We start from the raw sequence: 23,117 nt of genomic DNA, 5'->3' as shown, positions 1-23,117 counted from the left end.
TCTGTTGCATTCTTCCCATTCTTTGATTCACCACAACTTCCCAAATTTGGGCTGTCAGGCTCCAATATTTATTTTAAATCCTGCTCTACTTCCCTAGTTATACGGTTCACAGGAACAACAGTCTTAGTGTGGTGCATGTGTAGACAGTCCTAATGGTACAGATCTCATTTTCCCCAATCCACTTCTCCCACACCAATCTTTCAGTCACACATTCATCTCTCTAACCTTGTTTACCTTAGGGCAACTTGCACATGGTTCAGGTAATAGTCCCAAGATTATTACCTCTAAAGTTCTGCTTCTTAATTTTGGTGCCAACTCCTCAAATGGACAGTGTAGAGTCTCTTTCCTAGCTCTACCTATGTGATTGGTGCCTACATAGACCATGAGACTGGATGTTTCTCCTCCCATTTGCAAGTCCTTCTCCAGCCCAGAGTAGATAAACTGGACCCTTGCACCGGACAGACAACACAGCTACCTGGGCTCACACTGTTTGCTGCAGAGAAATGTGTCAATCCCCCTGACAATCCCCTAATACCCCACTACATTCCTTTTGGCTCTGTCCACATAAAATGTGTTCCTGTATCGTGATACCATGCTGATTTTGCTCATTCAGCCCTCAGACCCCACATTCATCCAAACCTATTTTCAGAGGCTGGCACTCCTGTCCTCTAGGTGCCTAACATGCCTCAGTTGCAGTCACATCCTCCTGTCCCTGACCCACTGACCACATCAGGACACAATGTCCTAAGAGGTATCAAGGTGTAGAGCTGGATGAACACAGCAGGCCAGGCAGCATCAGAGGAGCAGGAAAGCTGATGTTTCGGGCCTAGACCCTTCTTCAGAAAAAGATTTTAATTTTTATCTCAGATATCTGTGTTATCTCAGATTCTCCAGCATCGGCAGTTCTACAATCTCATCCTAAGAGGTGTGACTGGCTCCTGGTATAAAGAAGCTAGGTAACTTTCACCCTCCCTGATGCATTCCAGTGTCTGTGGTTCAGGCTCCAGTTCATTATCTTTGAGCCAAAGCTGCTCAAACTTTAAAAACTTACCACAGATATGTTTACCCTGGATCATAATGGTATCCATAAGCTGTCACATACTGCAGCTTTGGCATAGTACCTGTAATGCTGTTTTTAATGAGTTGTTAATTAATTATTTAGTTATGCTATTCACTTACCTATGATGCTTTTTATGTATTGTATTAACTCTACCACCAAAGTGTATATTCTTAAAACTTAAGAATAGAATAGGCTTCAACCAATTAACAGATATTCACTCCTGATAAACAAGTGCTGTTTCAGGCCTTGAATTGAAGTTTTGTTTGACATTCCTACCTTCCTGTCTTTCCATATACCATAACTCTAAGCCTTTCCAACTTATACATGCAGGTAGCCAGTTCCCTACAAAGTAGCACAATACTATTCCCTTTAGGTGACTGGTTCCAAACAATCTAACTCGGAATGCTGACAGTTTCCGTGCAGGGTTTATAACTGCAACAACTCAACAGTGAATCTGTTCAGTACAATATAACTCACAGCAACACTGCAAAAGGCATGCTGCTAAACAGTTTCGTGCAAAGTAAACCACAACAACCCTCAACTGGCTCCTTCTCACATCAAACAGCTTCATCCCTCAACCAGTAACACAATTTATTCCAACTGCTTCTTGACCTAAGAAGAAGGTCCTGCTCTAATAGAAATAATAACTACCTTTGGCCGAATCTACTCTGGTTCCCATCACTAATCAATCCAGATCCTAGATTATCCATACAGATTGATGTTCTGATTAACTGTTGCATTTCACATGGGAAACAATAAAACAAAGATTTTCAAATTGATGTTGTTTTTAAAGGGTTTATTTGTACAGTTCTGAAACAATGGCTGGAAACAATCAGCTTCTGCTCCCACCGATCCCAATCCGACCAGCTCCTGTTCTTCCCAATCCCCTATACAGCCAGCTCCTGTTCACTCTAAATCCCAATCCAACCAGCTCCTGCTCATCCCAATCCACAATCCAACCAGCTCCTGCTCCCCCAATCCCTAATCCAATCAGCTCCTGTTCTTCCCAATTCCTAAACCAACCAGCTCCGGTTCACTCTAAATCCCAATCAAACCTGCTCCTGCTTACTCCAATGCCCAATCCAACCAGCTCCTGTTAACCCCAATCCCCAATCCAACCAGCTCCTGTTCACTCTAAATCCCCAATCCAACCAGTTCCTGTTCACCCCAATCCAACCAGCTCCTGTGCACCCCAATCCCCAATCCAACTAGAAACTGTTCACCCTAATCTCCAAACCAACCAGCTCCTGTTCTCCCCAATCCCCAAACCAACCAGCTCCTGTTCACCCCAATCCCCAATCCAACCAGCTCCTATTCACCCCAGTCCTCAATTCAACCAGCTCTTGTTCACCCCAATCCCCAATCCAACCAGCTCCTGTTCACTCTAAATCCCCAATCCAACCAGCTCCTGTTCACCCCAATCCAACCAACTCCTGTTCATCCCAATCCATAATCCAACCAGCTCCTGTGCACCCCAATCACCAATTCAACTGCCTCCTGCTCATTCCAATACCCAATCCATCAACTCCTACTTACTCTAAATCCCAATTCAAACAGTTCCTGGTCACTCCAATGCCTAATCCAACTGGTTCCATCACAGCCTAATCCCAACATCTGATTCCATCTGCTCTACTCCTAATGCCTCTGGGCTCCTCCTCCCTCCAGGTTATATTCCATCCCCTGTGATTTCCAATGTTTTATTCAGGTCTAGCATTGGTTTGCACTGTTTACAGACTGTCATTGCCCCATTTTAATGCAGGTATATTAATTGTAGATGACTGGGTCTATGACCCATGTTCCCATCAGCTCATTCTTTGTCCAGTAATGTGAAGAGTAAGATTAGTATAATCACAGGAGTGAAGATGAGAGAAAGACACAGTAACTCCAGCCCATACAGGAGGAGAATGGAGCAGAGGTAACAATACGGTGATGTCTGGTCGCACTGTGCTAATGCATTTACCAGCCACAATGGGTATTGCAGGCATGGCAAGTAGCCACACCTCCGGGTGGTGAACAAACGTTGGCGGAAGGTCTGCTCCAGCCTCATGCATGGTCTTTCCTGTGGGGCTGGGGGTGTGGGCATCATGACCAGTCTGCCAGCCACTGCCCCATTTAAACACGTCATCTCTTCCTGAAGCTGACGGATCTCCCACTCAGGCATTGGAGTTCTCTGGCGACAGATTGGGCAGCAGATCTGGCTTGTGTTGCTCACTGCTGCCTTCTCCATAATGCTCTTCACACAGCTGTCACAAAAGCTGTGGTTGCAGTTCAGCAAAGCCTGCTTGTGAGTGCCAGAGTCATACAGTTCAATACAAACAGGACATTCCTGTTCCTCACTATCCATTGTCACATGCAAGACTGTGTCACACGTATTATCAGGCAGCACAGGCATTTTGTGCTCATTTTTATCTTCCCCAAGTTTACTTCCTGTTGCAGCAGACATGGCCTGACATCTTTCATCTCTGGCCAAGGAATTGGCTCCTGTGTGCTGTCCCCCATCTTTCTCTATAACAGATAGAAGAGCTCCATCATCAAGGACCAGCAGGGACTCTACTGAACTGCATGCTCCACTCTTTACCAGCCTACTATTTGTCTCATTGGCTGAGGGATTTTTCTGGGAATGACAGTAGCTCTCCGCCTGGGTGGCTTGTGTTGTAGCCGTTGATGTTGGGTGGTCCCAGTTGGATCGTTCCTGTTGAGACATAGTAGGGTCACTGGTTGCAGGAGGAACAACAAGAGTCACTGAAGCTTCAGCTGCCATCAGCAGTGTTTGTAAAACATTGCAGTTACTGACATTGTCATTGCTCACCTCACTCTCACTGGTAAACTCACAATGCTCTTTCTCTTGAAAGTCGCTCTCCTTGGCATGTGCCATGAGATACTGGGTCACAGGGCCTCGGCTGAGTCCAGACAATATCCCGTTCGTTGCCTGCTCCACAGAAGGGATTGATTGTTCAGAATTCAGTGCTTGTCTCTCAGTCACCTTTGGGTGAGTTGGTTCATTAAACATCCTGCACTGCTGTCCTTCATCATTCGATTCACTCTCCTCCTGAAAGGTCCACAGTGTCTCCACAGTTTTACTCTGTGTTTCGGAAAAGAGAATAGAGTCATTGAGTCACAGAATTATACAGCATGGAAACAGACCCTTTGGTCCAACTTGTCCAGGCTGATCAGATATTCTAAATTAATCTAGCCCAATTTGCCTGCATTTGGCCCATATCCCTCTAAACTCTTCCTATTCATATACACATCCAGATGCCTTTTAAATGCTGTGATTATACCAGTCTCCACCACTTCCTCTGACAGCTTGTTGCATACATGCACCAGCCTCCACATGAAAAAATTATGCCTTAGGTCCCTTTTAAATATTTCTCCTCTCACTTTAAACCTATGGCCTCTAGTTTTAGACTCCCCTACCCAGTGGAAAAGACCTTAGCTATTCACTCTATCCAGATTAGTATCCACATTATTGTAAAAATCTATCTTCCTGTGACTGGCTGTGACATTAACTTCAAAGTCTGCTTCTTCCTGACAGATTGGTAAAAGCTGCTGCTTGCCAAAGTCTTCTATACTAGCCTCCCGACTTTGTGCTTCCATGTCTCTCAGTCTATCAGCATGTTTTGCATTGGCAGCCTCTCCTACAGCCTAAGCACACTATCAAGTTCAACAAGATTCCCAACACTCACCTGTGAAGCCAGGTGTCTGCCCTTGCTCAGTGCCTTGATGTCAGCCTTTGAGGATTCATGGTGTATCACCTCTTCGGAGCTGAGTAGTATTTCCATCCCTGTAAGCTGTGTCCTTGTTGAATGTCAATTCTTTGGGGCGTTATATCTCAACATTAGCTGCTCCTTCCCGTAAATGTCACCGTGTAGCTGTAACTTAAAGATTCTGTGCCAGTTGGTACTGTGTGTCAGATAAACGACATAGATTAGAGAGATAACCAGCTTCCCAGCAAATCACAGCAAGGAGGCCCATGTCAGCCACCAATGAAACCATTCCCAAGGCTGGAGTAGGCTGTGGTTAACTCAAAAAAACAATACTGATAACATAAATCACAAATTCTGTACCTTGATCCCGACTTCCATTAACTCTTGAATGCCTGCAAGGGCTCACTATGCTAAGTACTTTGTGCAGTTGCTTCAGGAGTCTGGTGTCAGACATAAAAATGACATTTCCAGGCCAGACAGCTTCTTTTTGAATGATTAGTGCATCAATACTGTGCTATATGGCTTGGATGTTGTTATTGGATCAACTTTCTTGCCACTGGCTTTAAAGGATCCTCAGAAAGTACTTCTCCAATGTTTTGAGGTGCCTCATGTAGGTTGTCTAGGCCTATGGGAGGCAGAGATCTCTGCTGCCATGTCCTTAGTCTGAAGTTTGAGATTCTCAAATGCTCTTCTCCACAATCGGCTGAAGGCTGAGCTGGCACAAGGAGCAATGATAAATATAGTCATCCTTCCATGAGGAGGCTCCTGATGCGCAGAAGATGATCCACATTTTCTAGGATCTCACATTGCATCTCAATTGATGGGAGATAAGGAGGGTGTTTTGCTGTGGGAGCTAGTTGGAAGAGGACCGTATTTCCCTGGGGTTTAGTGAAAGACCCATTTTCTCATCAGCTTTGTCAAGGAATCAACAATGACCCTGAATTCATTCTCTGAGTAAGCACACACACAAGTGTCATCTGCACACTGACCCACTGACTGACGTTACAGTGGCTTTTGTTGTGGATTGAAGGCTCTCATTAAAACTCAATGTGGCAGGAGACTCCCAGAGTACAGCACTTTGGGGATGTCTCAAAACATCCCTAGAGAGATCAAACATTCCCGCTGAAACGTGGGAGCCCCTGGCTTGTAAACAAACAAAATGGAGAAAGCATTTTTGGAAAGAGACCAAACTCATTGAGAAACCAGTTTGGAGATGTGCATGGTGATGCTGAGGCATCAGAGAGAATGTACACACTCTAAACAACCCCATCTATCCAAACCTTCGTTTTCAAGCTGCTCTGCCTGTGGCACAGTCTAGACATAACATATTAGATTATCATTGACTCAGTACCCATCGAATCAGAGTGGAAACAAGTCCTCATCAATCCTGCATGAATGAATGAATGATTTATTGTCACATATATCTTGAAGATACAGTGAAAAGTGTATCCGGCGCCATTTTGAGTAACAATAGAGATAAAAAGAACTAATTTAAGTAAGAGTTCATCTTCTGTTCAAACTGGGTTCTCAAGCCCAGCTTCAGGGCTTCTGCAAAGTCTCTGCAAGGTGTTCCAGTCCTCAAAGAGTCCCGCTCTGGAACAGCAATGATGATGCTGATGCCCCAGGAGACCCCAGCTCAGCTGTCACTGCTGCCTTGCCGAGAGGCCAGGCTCCAGGCCTACCGGTGCCAGGAGTCCCCACTCTGGGCATCGCCATGAATTCAGATACTGGGCCCACTGCTGCCAAGAGTCCAGGCTCCGGGCACAAGGAGAGACTTGGGTTGGACGTAATTACAGTGTGCTGGAAACACTTTGAGTAACTTCAAGAACTAAAGTGGAATTGCAAATGGGGCTCTAATGCATTTAAAGATGTTAATCCTTACTGGGTTATAAATGAATGGTGCAAGTACCTGACTTGATAGAGTTCCACAGGCGCTGGCTGCTTGCTGGTGTACAATTCCACAGCACTGAGATGCATGTAGACCCTGAGTGTTTACTGGATACAGTTGCACAGAATTAGGGTATAGTCACACAGATCCTGACTCCTTGCTGGGTTACAGTTCCACAGGCATTAACAGATTATTGAGTATAGTTCTGCAGGCCCTGACCACATGCTGCGGTGCAGTCACAAAGCCTGTGATAAATGAATGAGGGACAGTTCCACAGATTGACTGCTTGGGGTACAGGTCCACAAAACTGGTGTAAAGTTCCATAGACCCTGATTGCTTACTGGGGTACAATTCCACAAACGTTCACAATCGTCTATTACTTTGTCATTCTGTATCCCTGACATTCTGCTGTTGATGTGGATGTAATTGGAGGAAGTGTCTTTGATTCAGATTTCCATTTCTAAATGTCAATAGCTCCCTGGCAGTAGGCTGGGCAATAACTGTGAGACTTTCTGCTTAGTTCAGCTTTGTGCAAATTTAGTGCATACATATATGATTAGATTTGCTTCCTGAGAAAGCTTTAGTCAAGTTCAGTAGGAGATACAACAAAATGGACCATTAGCCAGACAGCATCCTCACATAAGACTGTAGCCCTGTGAATAGAACAGAAACATGGACTGCCACATGTACTTGGCAGGCCAGACTGCTTCCACTAGGGTTTACTCAGCATGGAGCAAGTAGGCCTGAGTTAAACTTCTGGCACATTTCTGGTAACCGTGTCTCTGTTATTTAAAGTGAGTTTGTAAGAAATAACTTATTCAAAAGGAGATTGCATAAATACCTTAAAGAAAAGAATGGGTGGGCCAAAGGGAAAGAAGAGTGGGACTAATTGAACTGCCATTTTAATGAGCTAGCACAGACACAATAGGCCAAAGGGCCTCCTGCATAGTAAGACTGTATGAAAGATGGAGGCACAGAGTGGAGCACACTGCATTTCTTTCCCATTACTTAAGTGACAGCAAATTAGGCCCATTTGATGGGCTCAGCAATTGTACTCTGCACCAAGTCCCAATGATAGCTTGAAGGAGCAAAAGTAATCCTGAGTGTGAAAAACAATATATAATTTATAAATGTTGAAAAGATTTTTGGAATTTGAATTTCACAATAGAGCTAGTTGGATTTTAGTTACTTCTGTGAGGGTCTTTCTTTAAAAAAACAAGGTTTGAGAATCCTTCCAGAAAGTGACTATATCCAGCATTTTTCAGAAAGCAGGTGATTGCAGTCCTGTGTTGTCAACAGAAAGATGTTTACATTTTTGTGTTACTAACGGGTAGGTTACTCATGCAGGGCATTAACTTTGTTTTCAGTTCAGAAGAAGTTAGAACAATTTTATTTTCAAATTCAGTTGAGCAGGCACCAGGATCATGTTTCGAAGCAAGGTTAGTTTCTCATCTATATAGAATTCAGGGCCATTCAGGGTATAAGTCACCTCAGCAGAAGGGTTTAGTTTGTGAAGCTTCCAAACCAGGAGAATTTCATTAGAAATCTGCAGTTGCTGTCAGATTTGTGAAAAGATTCATATCGACAAATGTGTAAAGGATGGGTGTATACGATGCGTTACTCAATTAACTATTTTGTAATTCATTCTCAGGTTTTGAATATCATTGGCAAGGGCAGCATTTCTCCATCCCTAATATCCCTTTGTCATTAGATGGCAAACCATGTTCAACTAAATGGTTTGCTGAGGACAAGTAAGAATCAGCCACATTGCTGTGGGGCTAGACTCACACGTAAGCCAGACCAGGAAAGGATGTCAGATTTCCCTTTTTCAAGGACATCAGTTAACCAGATAGCTTTTTAAAAACAATCCAGCAATTTCATGATCGTTATTAATGAGCATTTCATTCCAGATTTATGAATGAAATTTAAATGACCCGATCTGGTGTGTGGTGGGATTTGAATCATCTCCAGATCATTATTCAAGTCCTCTCGGTTACTAGTTTATTACAGTACCACCATGCTACCATCTCTTTTATCTATGAGGAAACAAGGGAGGGTTAATCAAAGTGCAGAGTAGATTACAGGATAGAGCTGGAAGCACCTGCTGGAGGTACAAGCCTCCCAGTGTGAGCAGGAAGCATCAGCCCTTACATACTAAATCTCTCTCTCATCTTTCAACAGGAGCTACTTCTGTGCTGATGCAGATTAAACCAGTTCCAGTGCAGGCCTTGCTTACCTTCTATCATCACTTCTACATTGCTCTGTGGAGTGGCTCTTACATCAGTAGTGCCATGGAATATGCAAAGTACCAGATGCAGAATGACGCCAGGTAAAATACAGCTGCTTCGGGTTACTGAGCAGAAAGGACCATCACAGGATTCAGTCTTAAACCAGATCCTGAATGCTGCCTGGAATTTCAGGAGGTCCAAGTCTGATCATAGCTCGGGATTTCCCTTTACACAGACACACTCGGAAAGGGATGTAGCTTTAACGAGTAGTCTTTCGATTCAGAAACCCCAACTCAGCACGTGTCTGTAGAGTGCACAGGTGCTGTCATTTTCATTGCTCCCCAAGCACAATCATCGGTAGACTTCAAAACCTATTTGAGGAGCATACACAGAGACAAAAATAGTTTAATGAGACTGTTTATTGCTTTCTGCAAACCTACCATCTGCACTCAAAACGTTCACATACAACCCTCCCTGACACAGAGGTTGGGAATCTACTATGGCGCCATAGGACACTTCAACACATCTCGGTTGATATTTTCTAATGAACCTGTTCAGAGATGTTATTGCACACCTCTGGAATAGTGGACCATGAACCTAGGCCTCCTGGTCCAGATGTAGGGACACTACCACTGCAGCACAAGAGCCCTTCAGCACATCCTTGGTATATATACCACAGCCTAGGTTACTGGAAGAAGAAAGGGAATGGGTGACCACCAGGCTGACCAATAGAAACAGGCAGGTAGTGCAGGAGTTCCCCAGCATCCTTTCACAAATCAGTTTTCCATTTTGGAAACTGATGACAGTGTTGATTCCTCAGGAGCGTGCAATCAAGACCATGTTTGGGGCATCATGAGCAGCTGGACTGTGTAGGAGGAGTCGAGGAAGAAGAAAGGGGTGATATTGATACAGGATTGTCATAAATTCTATTCTAAAAGAACTTTCTGTCACTATGCACATTGCAGCAATATTCAGATTCTCGCACATACTCCTAAAGTTCTCATCGGTTTATTCTCCTCCACTGTCCGTTAGAATCTAGCTAACCTCATTCTTATCGATCTTGCCATCATCTTGTTGATTATTATTTTCTCTATTTACTATAAGTTACAATTGACAGGCCAAATCTAGTCTGTATGTAAAAGAAAGTCTTCATCCATAACTGAGGTTTCATTAAAGTCCGTCACCAATGGAACACTTGGCAGAAATCTCAATGACTTTCTCCTGTTTTTTTTAGAAATGTCTCATTTTCTATTAATATCTTTGATAAGATCAGTGCAGTATTCTTGTATCCTTTAGTTTGTTGAAGATATTAATTTCATTAAAATAAAGGAGAACATTATTGGTGAGGATCTTTAATGAAACTATAGCGATAGACCTGTTACAACAAGGCAGATGTGCAAACTCTTGGATGTAGCTTTGAAATAATCTGCTTCTTTTCCTTTAGATCCCTATGCATGGGTGCCTTTAATGCCTCTAACATTCTGCCTTGTTAAGTGTATACAATAATGTCCTGATTGTGTAAATTGCAAATCTACAGATTTCCCAAAGACAATCAATTTGTCATGCTTCATATCTAACTTCATTTAGGCTTTTTTGAACAAGGACTCACTTACCTCACTGGATACTACATCACTGCATACAAAGTGATATATTCCCCTGCTATTCTACACACAGTTGCAATTATTTTAGAGATTTCAATGTGCTAACGAGATTCACCCTGAATCAAATAGAGCTGTCATATTCTTTGTCCTTGTTTCACTCTTAGAAAATCAACGTAACACTTTAACAAGTCCAAATCACATATCGATACCATATACCGACAGTCTACAATAGCACCACTGAATGCATCTCCAACCAGTATGCTCATGACTGGACTAAATCTCTAGTGACTAATACAGTTCCTTCTAATTGGTCAGTATTATCCTTCTCTCCTTCCATTTTTTTTTTTTAAAAACATCATGTGCAAAATAATTTTAGTAATAATAGCAAAGTGAAGAGGGAAGGTAGAGATTCAAATCAAAATAAAGTTGGAGGGGAAATAAAGCACTCCAGCCCCCGTGGTGCCCACCTCTCCCTAAAGGCTTTGAGAGTATTGGTGGACACCCAGGCTCGAACATAACTGGAGAAAAGGGGCAGGCAGTTAGCCATAGCCCACTGCCTGGATGTACTTATAGCCAGCCTGGCCAGGCCCAGGAGCATGGCCCACAAGGAGATCCTCTGACCTGCCCACACCCCTCCACACTGGGTGCCCAAAGATCAGGAGCGTGGGGCTGAAGTGCAACCAAATGCAGAGGAGAAAGTCCTTCAGGTAACTAAAAAAAGGAGTGCAAACGCCCACACCCAATATACACATGGTCCACGGACTCCACAGCACCACAAATTAAACAGTTGGGACTCCTCCTCTCCTTCTATGTTAAAGTATCAATTATTGGGCAATTGAATGCATACTTTGAGTGACATCTGGAACATCTATTAACCATCCCATAGTTATTCCTGTGGTACACCCTTCCACCATAACTGCACAACTGCTGCTGCCCATTATAGCCACCCTATTGTCACTCTTCTCAATTGTGAATTTTCCCTCGTACAGCCATTTGGGCCCCATACTCCTACAGCTTTGAAATGCTCCTAGCATTGTATTCTCCATTTTTGGTGTCACTATTGATGAGCTCACGAAGATGGCCAAAAATGAATGCTTTGCGGAAAGAAATTGTATTAAGGATTCAGACATCTGATCTAAAAGCACATCAATCAGACTCTGGTTAAGATCAAGGGCCTCTCTACGTTTGATATTCTCGTGCAGTCCAACACTTGGAAGGCAAGTACAGGTGTAGACATTTCCAGTTGGAAGCATTGCAATCTCAAAGATATCAATGAACGTTTGGAGGCACTGGACACTGTAAAGGCAATGGACTCTGACAACATTCTGGCAATAGTACGAAGACATATGCACCAGAACTTGCTGTCCCCTAGCTAAGCTGTTCCAGTACAGCTATAGCACTGGCATCTACCTGACAATGCAGAAAATTCCCCAGGTATGTCCTGCACACAGAAAGCAGGACAAATCCAACTCAGTCAATTACCACTCTATCAGTGTACTCTCGATCATCAGTAAAATGATGGAAGCCATCGTCAACAGTGCTATCAAGCAGCACCTGCTCAGCAATAACCTGCTCAGTGACGCCCAGTTTGGGTTCTGCCAGGGCCACTCAGCTCCTGACCTCATTACAGCCTTGGTTCAAATATGGACAATGGAGCTTAATTCCAGGGGTAAGATGAGAGTGACAGCTCTTGACATCAAGGCCATATTCACCCAAGTGTGGCATCAAGGAGCCTTAACAAAAGTGGAATTAATGGATATTGGGGGCAAACTCTTTGCTGTTTGGAATCATACCCGACACATAGGAAGATGGTTGTAGTTGTTGGAGGTCACTCATCACAGTTCCAGGACATCTCTGCAGGCATTCGTCAGGGTAATGTCCTAGACCTAACCTCTTCAGCTGTTTCTTCATCAATAACCATCCTTTCATCACAAGGTCAGAAGTGAGGTTGTTCACCAATCATTGCACAATGTTCAACACCATTCGTGATTCCTCAGATACTGAAGCTGTCCATGTTCAAATCTAACAAGATGTGGATAATATCCAGATTTGGGCTGACAAGTGGCAAATAACATTCATTGAATTATAGAATTGCTACAGTGTGAAAGCAGGCCATTGAGCCCATCAAGTCCACAATGACCCTCTGAAGAGCATCCTACCCAGAGCCACCTCCCTACCCTGTCCCTGTAACCCTGCATTTCCCATGACTAATCCACCTAGGCTGCACATCTCTGGACACCAGGAGCAATTTAGCATGGCCAACTCATCTAACCTGCACATCTTTGGACTGTGGGAGGAAACTGGAGCACCCGGAGGGAACCCACACAGATGAGGGAAGAACATGCAAACTCCACACAGACAGTCACTTGTGAATGAAGTCTATGACCTGGAATCGAACCCAGGTCCCCGGTGTTGTGAGGCAGCAGTGCTAACCACTGAGCCACCATACAAATGGCAGGCTATGACCATCTCCAATAAGAAATAATCTAATCACTATCCATTGACATTCAATGGTGTTATTATCATTGAATCCACCACTATCAACATCCTTGAAGTTACCATTGACCAGAAACTAAACTGAACTTATCACAAAAACACAGTAGCTACAAGAGCAGGTCAGAAGCTGGGAATACTGCGGCGAGTAACTCACCTCCTGACTCCTCAAAGCCTGTCCACCATCTACAAGGCACAAGTCAGGAGGGTGATGGAATACTGCCCACTTGCCTGGATGAGTGCAGCTCCAAAAACAACTAAGAAGCTTGACACCATCCAGGATAAGCAGCCCGCTTGATTGGCACCACATCCACAAGCACCCACTCCCTCCACCACCAGTGGTCAGTTGCAGCAGTGTATACTATCTACAACATGCTTTGCAGAATTTCACCATAGATTCTTAGACACCCTCTTCCCAAACCCACAACCACTTCCATCAAGAAGGACAAGGGCAGCAGATACAGGTAGTTCTCCTATTGCGTTCTTGTGTGATCTCACACAGTAGAAAATCACACTGTAGAAAATCGCCATAGAAAATCACGTTATAGGGAAATTGCTGTAGAAAATCGCTATATCCACACAGCAGAGAGTTTGTGTTATCCAAACTGGATTGATACTTGGAATGAGTGGGTTGTCTTGTGAGGAAATATAGAACAGGCTATGGGTGAGTCCACTATTCAGCAATCATGTTACAGCCAATTCGCGTTAACGAAACAAGCATTATAGCAGAACTACCTGTATATGGGAACACCACCACCTTCAAGCCACTCACAATCCTGACTTGGGAGTATACTACTGTTCCTTCACTGTCACTGGGTGAAAATCCTGGAATTCTATCCCCGAGGGCGTTGAGGTCAACTACCCAGCACGTGGATTGCAGCAGTTTAAGAAGGCAGATCACCACCACTTTCTCATGGGCAACTAAGGACCGGAAATAAATGCTGGCTAACCAGTGATGTCCACATCCCACGAGTGAATTTAGAAGAAAAGTTAACATTATGATGTATTCTTCTATGGAAGAACCATCCTTTTTCTTAACTCATCATAGTCCAACTAAGCTTCTTAGGCATTCGAGAAGTAATCTTTCATTTAAACTTTACCCAAAAGGTTTAAGAGAATGTCCAAACTTTCTTCAGTGTCCAGTTGCTCAGTCTGTAGTTCTGAGGACAGTTTTCAGGCTACCTCATTGTTTGGCAAGAAAGGAAATGCCAGGGCTATTCCTTGCTTTCTCTTCAGCAGAGACATAAACCATGTCCAAACAGGGACTTAATTTTTCCATTGGTCTTAATGTTCCACCACAAAATAGCAGCTGAGAATCAATGAATAAAGGATGTTGGAATCTGAAACAAACACAGAAAATGCTACAGAAACTCAACAGGTCTAGCATCACCTATGGAAATAGAAATAACTAAACATTTTGAGTCTAGTATAATCCTTCTTCAGAACAGAAAGATGTTGGAAAAAATTTTTTATGCTCTTAACAGAGATAGAGGCCCAATGCAAAAGATAGAAGGGTTATTAATAGTGGAGAAAGAGAAAAAGGGATGTAAAATGGCTTCCATTTCCTTCTGAGGCAGAGTTCCAAAGTTGCACAACTCACTGCAAGAAAGAAATTGTCCTCACATCCGTTCTAAAAGAGTGACTCCTAATTTTAAAACAGTGTCCCCTGTTTCTGGACTCACCCACAGCCTGTCCAGTATTTCCTCACAAGATAACCCACTCCTTCCAAGTATCAATCTAGTAAACCTCCTTTAACTACCTCCAATGTATTTACATCCTTCCTTGAATAAGGAGACCTCAACTGCGCACAGTATTCGAGGTGTGGTCTCACCAATACTCTGCAATACACTAAAGCGTAACATCCTTACTTTTATAACAAAATCAAAAATTGCTGGAGAAACTCAGCAGGTCTGACTGCATAGACTCATAGAGCTGTACGGCATCGAAACAGACCCTACAGTCCAATTCGTCCATGCCAACTAGATATCCTAAATTAGTCTAGCCCAATTTGCCAGCATTTGGCCCATATCCCTCGAAACCCTTCCTATTCATATACCCATCCAGACATCTTTTAAATGTTGTAATTGTACCAGCTTCTACCACTTCCCCTGGCAGCTCATTCCATACATGCATCACCCTCTGCGTTGAAAAAGTTGTCCCTTAGATCCCTTATAAATCTTTCCCCTCTCACATTAAACCTATGCCCTCTACTTTTGGACTCCCCCACCCAGAGAAAAGACCTTGGCTATTCACCTTATCCATACCCCTCATGATTCTATAAACCTCTATAAGATCAACTTAGCCTCCAATGCTCCAGGACAATGGCCCCAGCATATTCAGTCTCTTCTTACAGCTCACACCCTCCAACCCTGGCAACATTCTTGTTAATTTTTTCTGAACCTTTTCAAGTTTCACAATATCCTTCCTATAGCAGGGTAACGAAAATTGCACATAATTACCAATACAGCCACAACATGATCTCCCAACTCCTGTAATCAATGCACTGACCTATAAAGGCAAGCATACCAAATGCCTTCTTCACTATCCTGTCTACCTGGGATTCCACTTTCAAGGAACATGAACCTGTACTCCAACGTCTCTTTGTTCAGCTACACTCCCCAGGAACTTACCATTAAGTATATAACACCTGCTCTGATTTGCCTTTCCAAAATACAGTACCTCACATTTATCTAAATTAAATTTCACCTCCCACTCCTCAGCTATTTGCCTATCTGATCATGGTCCCATTGTACTCTGAAGTAGCCTTCTTCACTGTCCACTCCACATCCAATTTTGGTGTCATCTGCGAACTTACTAACCATACCTCCGATGTTCATATCCAAATCATTTATATAAATGACGAAAAGAAGTGGACCCAGCTTTGATCCTGTGGCACACCGCTGGTCACAGGCCAAGTCTGAAAAGCAACCCTCCATCACAACCCGCTGTCTGGGGAAAGAAAGTAGAGTTAATGTTTGGGGTCCAAAGACCCTTCACCAGAACTGATGATAGCTGGGTAAAGGTGGTATATATGATAAAGACAGACAGTGGGGAGTAAACAAATATGATGGAGACGAGGCCAGAAAGAGAGAGTTAGACAGACAATGGGATGTGTGATGGTAAGCCAGAGAAGGAGAAAAGCTGATAATGGGGACAGTGAATCGATGAGAATTGGTTGGCTATGCTGAAAGTAATCCATGTCTTGACAGGGCCTGGGGTGTGAGGGTGGGTAAAGGATGGAAGAAGGTGTGCGGTTTCTAAAATTATTGAATATGATATTGAGTCTTGAAGACTGCAGAGTCCAAGCAGAAAATGAGAAGCTGTTCTTCCAGCTTGCACTGAGCCTCACCAGAACACTAAAGCAAGGTCACAGTAGAGATGTTGGCCAGGGAACCCAGTGGTGTTTTGAAGTTGCAGGCAACTGGAAGCTTGTGGATACTTTTACAGACAGAAAATCACTCCATCAATGTTCACTCACATCTACACTCACTCCTGCCCACACTCACTCAATCCACATTCCCTCCATCCATACTTATTCCCTCCATATTCCCTCCATCCTCACTCAATCCATCCACACTCACTTCCATCCATACGCAGTCCTATCTATGCTCTCTTCATCCACAGTCACTCCTTCCGCACTCACTCCTTTTGACTCCCAATGTCAAAATCTGGCACAAAGAGTTCAGTTGTAAGGTGTATTTTCATGGATGAAAGAGACCTAGAGAATGGAGAGGTGAGATTTAGGCTAGAATTTCCAAAATGTAAGGCCCAGGCTAGTGAAGGCATGCACACAAATGGAGTAGTTAACAGCTGGAATGTGCGAGAGGCCAGAACTAGATGAGTACATATAGCTGGGAGGGTTTTAGGGCTGGAAAAAGTTTCAGAGATGGGGAGGGATGCAGCCATGGAGGAAATTGACAACAAGGATGAGATTTTTAAAACAGTGGTATTGCTTTATTGAGAGCCGGTGTAGGTCAGCAAGCACAGAATAAAGTTGATAGAATTTGGTGACCTTTGGGATATAAACTACACAGAAGCGAGATGAGGTGTCAATAGCAGGTGACCTGTCCCGGAGGACAATACCAGGTTGTTTTTACAACTGATTGACATCAGATTTTAATTTTTATACTTTAAAAACTGAGTACAATTTCTTACTAAGCCGTGAGATGGTCTTAATTCACATAGATCTCCACTTCACTGTCACTGCCTAATATCATTGTAATTTCTCATTATTTGTTTTGCTGGATTAAGGGAGAGTTTGTATCTTTGCAGATTCGGGAGGTATTGGTGTAATTTTGTGTTGCTTGGATTGGACACGTTTGTCAATCTGCTGGATGTTAAACATGACGTGCTGCACCAGACCATGGAGAATGCTGAGGAAGACGTGGCTCAAAGCAGCAAACAGGACTGGCTGAATCCTGCAGTGTATACCCCTCCAGGTAACAGCACCTTGAGACTAACTCTCAACCTGTGCGTACACTTTACAATAGAGAAGGTTAAGAGGAGATTTGACAAATAGTTTTGATAAACAAGTGAAAACTGTTTCCAGTGGCATACAGTCAATAAACAGAGGACACAATTTAAACACAGACAAAAGACACATTGAGAAAGTGCACCTGCCCTGTACATACACAGTATACACTTAGACAGTGCACTCGACCTGTACATACACAGTTATTACTGAAACTGAGCACTCACCCTGTACGTACACAGTACATACTGCAACAGTACACCATGTCTTCATTTTTCTGAAGAAGGGTCCAGACCTGAAACGTCAGCTTTCCTGCTCCTCTGATGCTGCCTGGCCTGCTGTGTTCCTCCAGCTCCACGCCTTGTTATCTCAGACTCCAGCATCAGCAGTTCCTACTATCTCAGAGTGACACATAAACTCAGTTTTGTATTGCCCACAAGTTTGGAAATATTATATTTGGTCCCCACCTCCAAATCATTGATATTTATTGTAAATACTGGACTCCAAGCACTGATCCTTGTATTTCCCCACTAGTTGTAGGCTGCCTTCATGTCAATGACCCATCAATTTTTATTCTCTGTTTTCTGTCTGTTAGCCAATGATTAACCTATGCCAGTACATTACCTTCTATCCCTTGAGCTTTAATTTTTCTAACCAGCCTACATTGGGGAACTTTATCAAAAGCACTCTGAACATCTAGGTATCCAATGTCCACCAGTTCTCCTTTATCAATTTTATTCAAGCATCCTCAAAAAGTTCCAAGTTTGTCCAACACAATTTCCCATTTGCAAATCCATGCTGACTATGCCTAATCAGATCATTATCATACAAATGTCTGTTTATCCTCGACTTTATCATTAATTCTAGCATTTCCCTTCCACTGATGAAAGGTTAACTTGTCCATAGTTCCCTGTTTTCTCTCTCACTTACTTCTTAAATAGTGGGGAGGAGTGTGGGGTTGGGCTGTGGGTGATGGACATGGATAGGGGGACATTTGCTACTTTCCAATCCTCGAGAAACATTCTAATATCAAAGGAATTTTGAGAAACAATCCCAATACATTGACTGTCTCTATAGTCACCTCCTTCAATACTCTGGGACCTGTGCCATCAGGTCCTAGGCAATCTTCAAATTTCAGCCCCATTAGTTTCTCCCAATACAAACTTCTTACTAATGCTAATTTCCTTCATCTCCTCATTCTCCCTCGTCTCTAGTTCTGAGAGATTTCTTCAATCTTCTCTAATGAAAAAGTAATCATTTAGCTTCTTAAACATTTCTCTATTCCCCATGATAAACTCTCCTGAAGCTGCCTCAGGTGGACTCATATTTGTTTTAGCCAAACTTCCTTTTTTATGTACCTATAGAAGCTTTTACAGTTGATTTTTATGTTTTTTGTTGGTTTGCATTCATATTCTATTCAGTTTCTTGGTGAAACCCTTGCTGTATTCTAAAAGTCTCCCAATTCTCAGAATTGCTGCTATTTCTGGCAACTTTTTATATACATTTTCTTTTTACCTTAGACAATCCTGAACTTTGTTAGAAACAGGGTGACTGATTATTTTGAGTTTCTGGAAGGAGAGTACTGTTGCTGTAAGCCATGCACTAAATCTTTAAAGTCTGTCCATTGCCTATATACAGACATGCCTTTTAATGTATTTTCCCAGTTCATCTCAGCTAATTTCTGTCTGAAGCCTTCATAATTTCCCTTTTCAAATTTAATGCCATTGCTTCAAAATAGATTACCTCATTTTCAAGCATAATGCAGATGGTGGTCATTCATCCCTATAGGTTACTTTATGACAACTTGTTAATTAACACATTTACTTTACATCATACTAGATCTAGTTGGCTCCTCAACAGTACACACACCCTGTGCATATGTGGTACATACTGAGACAGTGCATCAGACCCCGCTGCACAAATGCAGTAGACACTGAGACATTACACCGACTCAGTAAACATGCGGTGCACAGAGACAGAACACCCGTTTTATACATATACAGTACGCACTGAGATTCAGCAGCTACACTGTGCAAACGCATTGCACTGAGAATGTACACCCCACCTGTGCTAATGTCATACACTTTGACTCAGCACATCCACCCTGTACATACATAGTACACTTTGACTCAGGACCCCACACTCTGTTTATGCTGTACACAGAGACTCACACTGACCACCACTCCCCCACCCCACCATTTGCTTTCTTTCTGCTTGACACAATATAATTAATGCACAACATTAAGATGACGAAGTACTCTGACCCAGTACCTATTTACTGCTCTGAGAGAGATTACAAATTTATACTTCTCCCATTCAGACATCAATCCATTTCTGGTCTCAGTCTCAGCGTGCACTGTGTATATACAGGGTAAGTGTACTGTTCCAGTGTGTACTGTGTATATACAGGGTGGGTGTACAGACTCAGTGTGTACTGTGTGTATACAGGGTGAGTGCACTATCTCAGTGTGTACTGTGTATTTACAGGATGGGTGCAGTATCTCAGTGTATACTGTGTATTTACAGGGTGGGTGTACTGTTGCAGTGTGTGCTGTGTATATACAGGGTGTGTGTACAGTCTTACTGTGTACTGCTAATATACAGGGTGAGTGTACTGTCTCCGTGTGTACTGTGTATATACAGGGTGAGTGCACTGTCTTGCTGTGTACTATGTATATACAGGTGAGTGCACTGTCTCAGTGGCTACTGTGTATATACAGGTTGGGTGCACACTCCCAATGTGTACTGTGTATATACAGGGTCGGTGTACTCTTTGCTGTCCCATGCCTGGATAGTGATTATGGAAAGTTACCCTGTGACATTAGTGTAGTTCTGAACAATTTCACAGGCTTGAGAGAGACCCTGATTCCTCAGTCCCAGGTGGAATGAATAATCCACTGCTTCAATTCCAGATCAAGAAGCCCTTCTACTAGAGATGCAGAAAAGTCTTGAGGAACTCATTGTAAATCAAGGTTCCATGTCGTCAGTGCTGAAGCTACTCCATCTGCTAATGACAGACGCCATTAAGCGACTGTCTCCCACAAACACAGGTAAGGCATGTGACTCTAGCAGACTGCTGTACCTGTTTCCAAAAGATAAACTTCCTCCATCTTTACTGTTAGGATCTGTGAACTGGTGAGTGTGCTTTTTATTAAACCCTTACCTTGATGAATGAGCAGACACTTACAAAATACTGAGTAATCCTTACTTTGCTGGGGAAACAGTAGTTACACAACAAAAGTCTTTATCCTGCTAAATCAGTAATGCAATGCAAAAACCTTTACTTTGCTGAAGAAACAGTGTGGTTCCCTATCCCCTACACATCACCCACTCTCCATCCAGCACCAGGATTGAGCAGGAGATAGTTGGGCCCTAGTACTCAGCTGGAAAGGAGCAGAAATGCTATCATTTGCCAGCTGTCCCTGATTCCCAGGATTGGGAATGGTCTGCATAGTCTTTTCCATTCCAAGGCCAGTGGAGGCCCAGAAGCAGGCACGCTGACTTCATCCTATGTTCTACCAGTAATAGTGTGGACCCATACCACATGGTCAAGCTGCCAATGTTCTTGAAGCCTTGGGAAGTGGGGTGCACTCCTGATCCAGCTCCTTGTAACCTGTGGAGGGCCTACCCACACAATTGGACCACTGCTGTTGGAATTCCACCCTCTCTGCCAAGCGACACCCCCCACTCCCCACCTCATCAGGGTCCAACAAGCAGGCCCATTTCACCTCCTAGGGTCTCCATCACAGGCTGCAGGTGTAGGGCTGTCAGCAGTCATAGAAGTGGCCACTGGCCCTGGTGAGGCTGCTGGGACTGAGGAGCTGATGGTTTTATGATTGGCCAGCAACTCTTAACAACTGTCTCTTTACCTTTAAATCCCTGAAAACCCTGATGCAGGAAGCAGACTGCCTAATGACTACCAGAAATGGTTGCAACGAGGTTGTCAGTGACTTTCTGACCATTTAATAGGGCCATTGTAAAGACCTTTACATTCAGGCTAGTGTCTCTGAACATGTCTTTTGGTGCAGTGGGTTGTGTGCGTGCCTCTGAGTGAGCAGTTCAGGGTTCAAATCCCACTCCAGTACTGATGGTCAAGGGTGGTGTATTTATATGCAGCCAAAACAGGTTGAGGATCAAATCATAACTCACCCTCCAATGGAACGCAGTATTAGTAGGTCAACCATGTGATGGAATGAAATGGAAACCTCTACATCGCTATATACAGCAGACCAGACCACAGCATGGATGTCTAAGTCTCAGCAGGAGTTGCTTGTCTGGATGGCTAGAGCACAGGGGTCAGTCCCAGTTTGTGCTGGGAGTGGATTTGTGACCTGCCCTCTCGCCCTGCTCATGGTGGAGATTGCAGTGTTCTGGGTCAAACCTCTCCTCAGGCAGAGAGCTGAGAAAAATGCAGAGCTCTGCCCAGTTACGCAGAGAGTAGCCCTCACCCTGCTGAATAAATTGGAACTAGCAGAAACACTGCCTGCAGCTCACTTAATATATATAAGGATTTCTAGCCCTCCATGCAAACGATATGTTTATTTGCAGCCACAGTCTTAATCAGTCTGTTGATTGTTCTAAAATTATTCCACAATTTCAGATTTGCAATATCACAAAACCTTGACCCTGTTCAAACACCATTTACCAACACTGCTGCCTGTGTTTTATTGAACAGCTGCGCTGTTCTCAATGTGACAGGCTGCATTAACCACACAGTCAGTCATGTGCTGGGTGCCTTCATTGGTGTCTTTTTGCCAGTCATTCCTTGCTCCTCCTGATGTCACCAACTCCTGCAAATTGTGTTTGGTTCCATCATAGAAAAGAGTTCTCTACCTGCCCTATCAAATCCATTCACCATGTGAAGCATCTTAATCTGACTGCCCCTTAATTCCAGACATTTAGGAGGACCAAGACTGGCTGAGGAAAATGTAGCAGCTCTCTAGCACTATAGCAATAACTCAGTACTGCCTGGAATCCAGCCAGATATAAACTTAATTACCTGAACCGCAAAATACTTTTGTTGCTGCAGCAGTAAAATGAGAAGCTGAATGATACATCCGAAGATTCATGATGAAGATTAAGAGGCATTAAGTTAGTGACAGTGTAAGAGCAACAGTGTGTGAGTGGCAATGAGAGAGTAACTGTGTGGTGTGGCAAAATGAGAATATAAGTGAATAATAACAGTGTGCAACAGACAATATGCAAGTGACAGTAGGAGAGGGTAGCAGTGTATGAGTCATTGTAGGGGTGTGGCAGTGGGAGAGGCTGGCAGTGTGCGAGTTACAGTAGGAGTGTGGCAGTGGGAGAGGCTGGCAGTGTGTGAGTTACAGTAGGAGTGTGGCAGAGGGTGGAAGTGGCAGTGTGTGAGTTACAGTAGGAGTGTGACAGTGGGGGAGAGTGGCATTGTGAGTTACAGTAGGAGAGTGGCAGTGGGGGAGAGTGGCAGTGTGAGTTACAGTAGGAGAGTGGCAGTGGGGGGAAGTGGCAGTGTGTGAGTTACAGTAGGAGTGTGGCAGTAGGGGAGAGTGGCAGTGTGAGTTACAGTAGGAGAGTGGTAGTGGGGGAAGTGGCAGTGTGTGAGTTACAGTAGGAGAGTGGCAGTGGGCGAGAGTGGCAGTGTGTGAGTTACAGTAGGAGAGTGGTAGTGGGGGGAAGTGGCAGTGTGCGAG

At 43.7% G+C, this 23,117-nt stretch overlaps 2 protein-coding genes across 2 annotated transcripts in view; one reads left to right on the top strand and one right to left on the bottom strand.

The window, feature by feature from the left end:
- The window catches only part of LOC109924094, a 68,950-nt gene that overhangs the window by 19,211 nt on the left and 26,622 nt on the right, over positions 1-23,117 (top strand). Inside the window, exons 2-4 of the mRNA XM_048613434.1 lie at positions 8,837-8,984; positions 17,250-17,416; positions 20,361-20,498. Coding sequence (XP_048469391.1) covers positions 8,854-8,984; positions 17,250-17,416; positions 20,361-20,498 — 436 coding nt within the window. The 5' untranslated portion in view covers positions 8,837-8,853. The remainder of the gene's footprint in view (positions 1-8,836; positions 8,985-17,249; positions 17,417-20,360; positions 20,499-23,117) is intronic.
- On the bottom strand, positions 1,872-4,907 carry LOC125486354. Its single transcript, XM_048613433.1, has 2 exons — positions 4,747-4,907; positions 1,872-4,142 (listed from the first exon to the last, which is right to left on the bottom strand). Exons 1-2 carry the CDS (start codon positions 4,840-4,842, stop codon positions 2,868-2,870), a joined length of 1,371 nt encoding a protein of 456 aa, XP_048469390.1. The 5' UTR covers positions 4,843-4,907; the 3' UTR covers positions 1,872-2,867.

The sequence above is a fragment of the Rhincodon typus genome, chromosome 28 (genome assembly GCF_021869965.1).
Source record: "Rhincodon typus isolate 14 chromosome 28, sRhiTyp1.1, whole genome shotgun sequence".
In the NCBI taxonomy this organism is placed as follows: domain Eukaryota; kingdom Metazoa; phylum Chordata; class Chondrichthyes; order Orectolobiformes; family Rhincodontidae; genus Rhincodon; species Rhincodon typus.
This window is presented reverse-complemented; position numbering and strand designations above follow the sequence as displayed.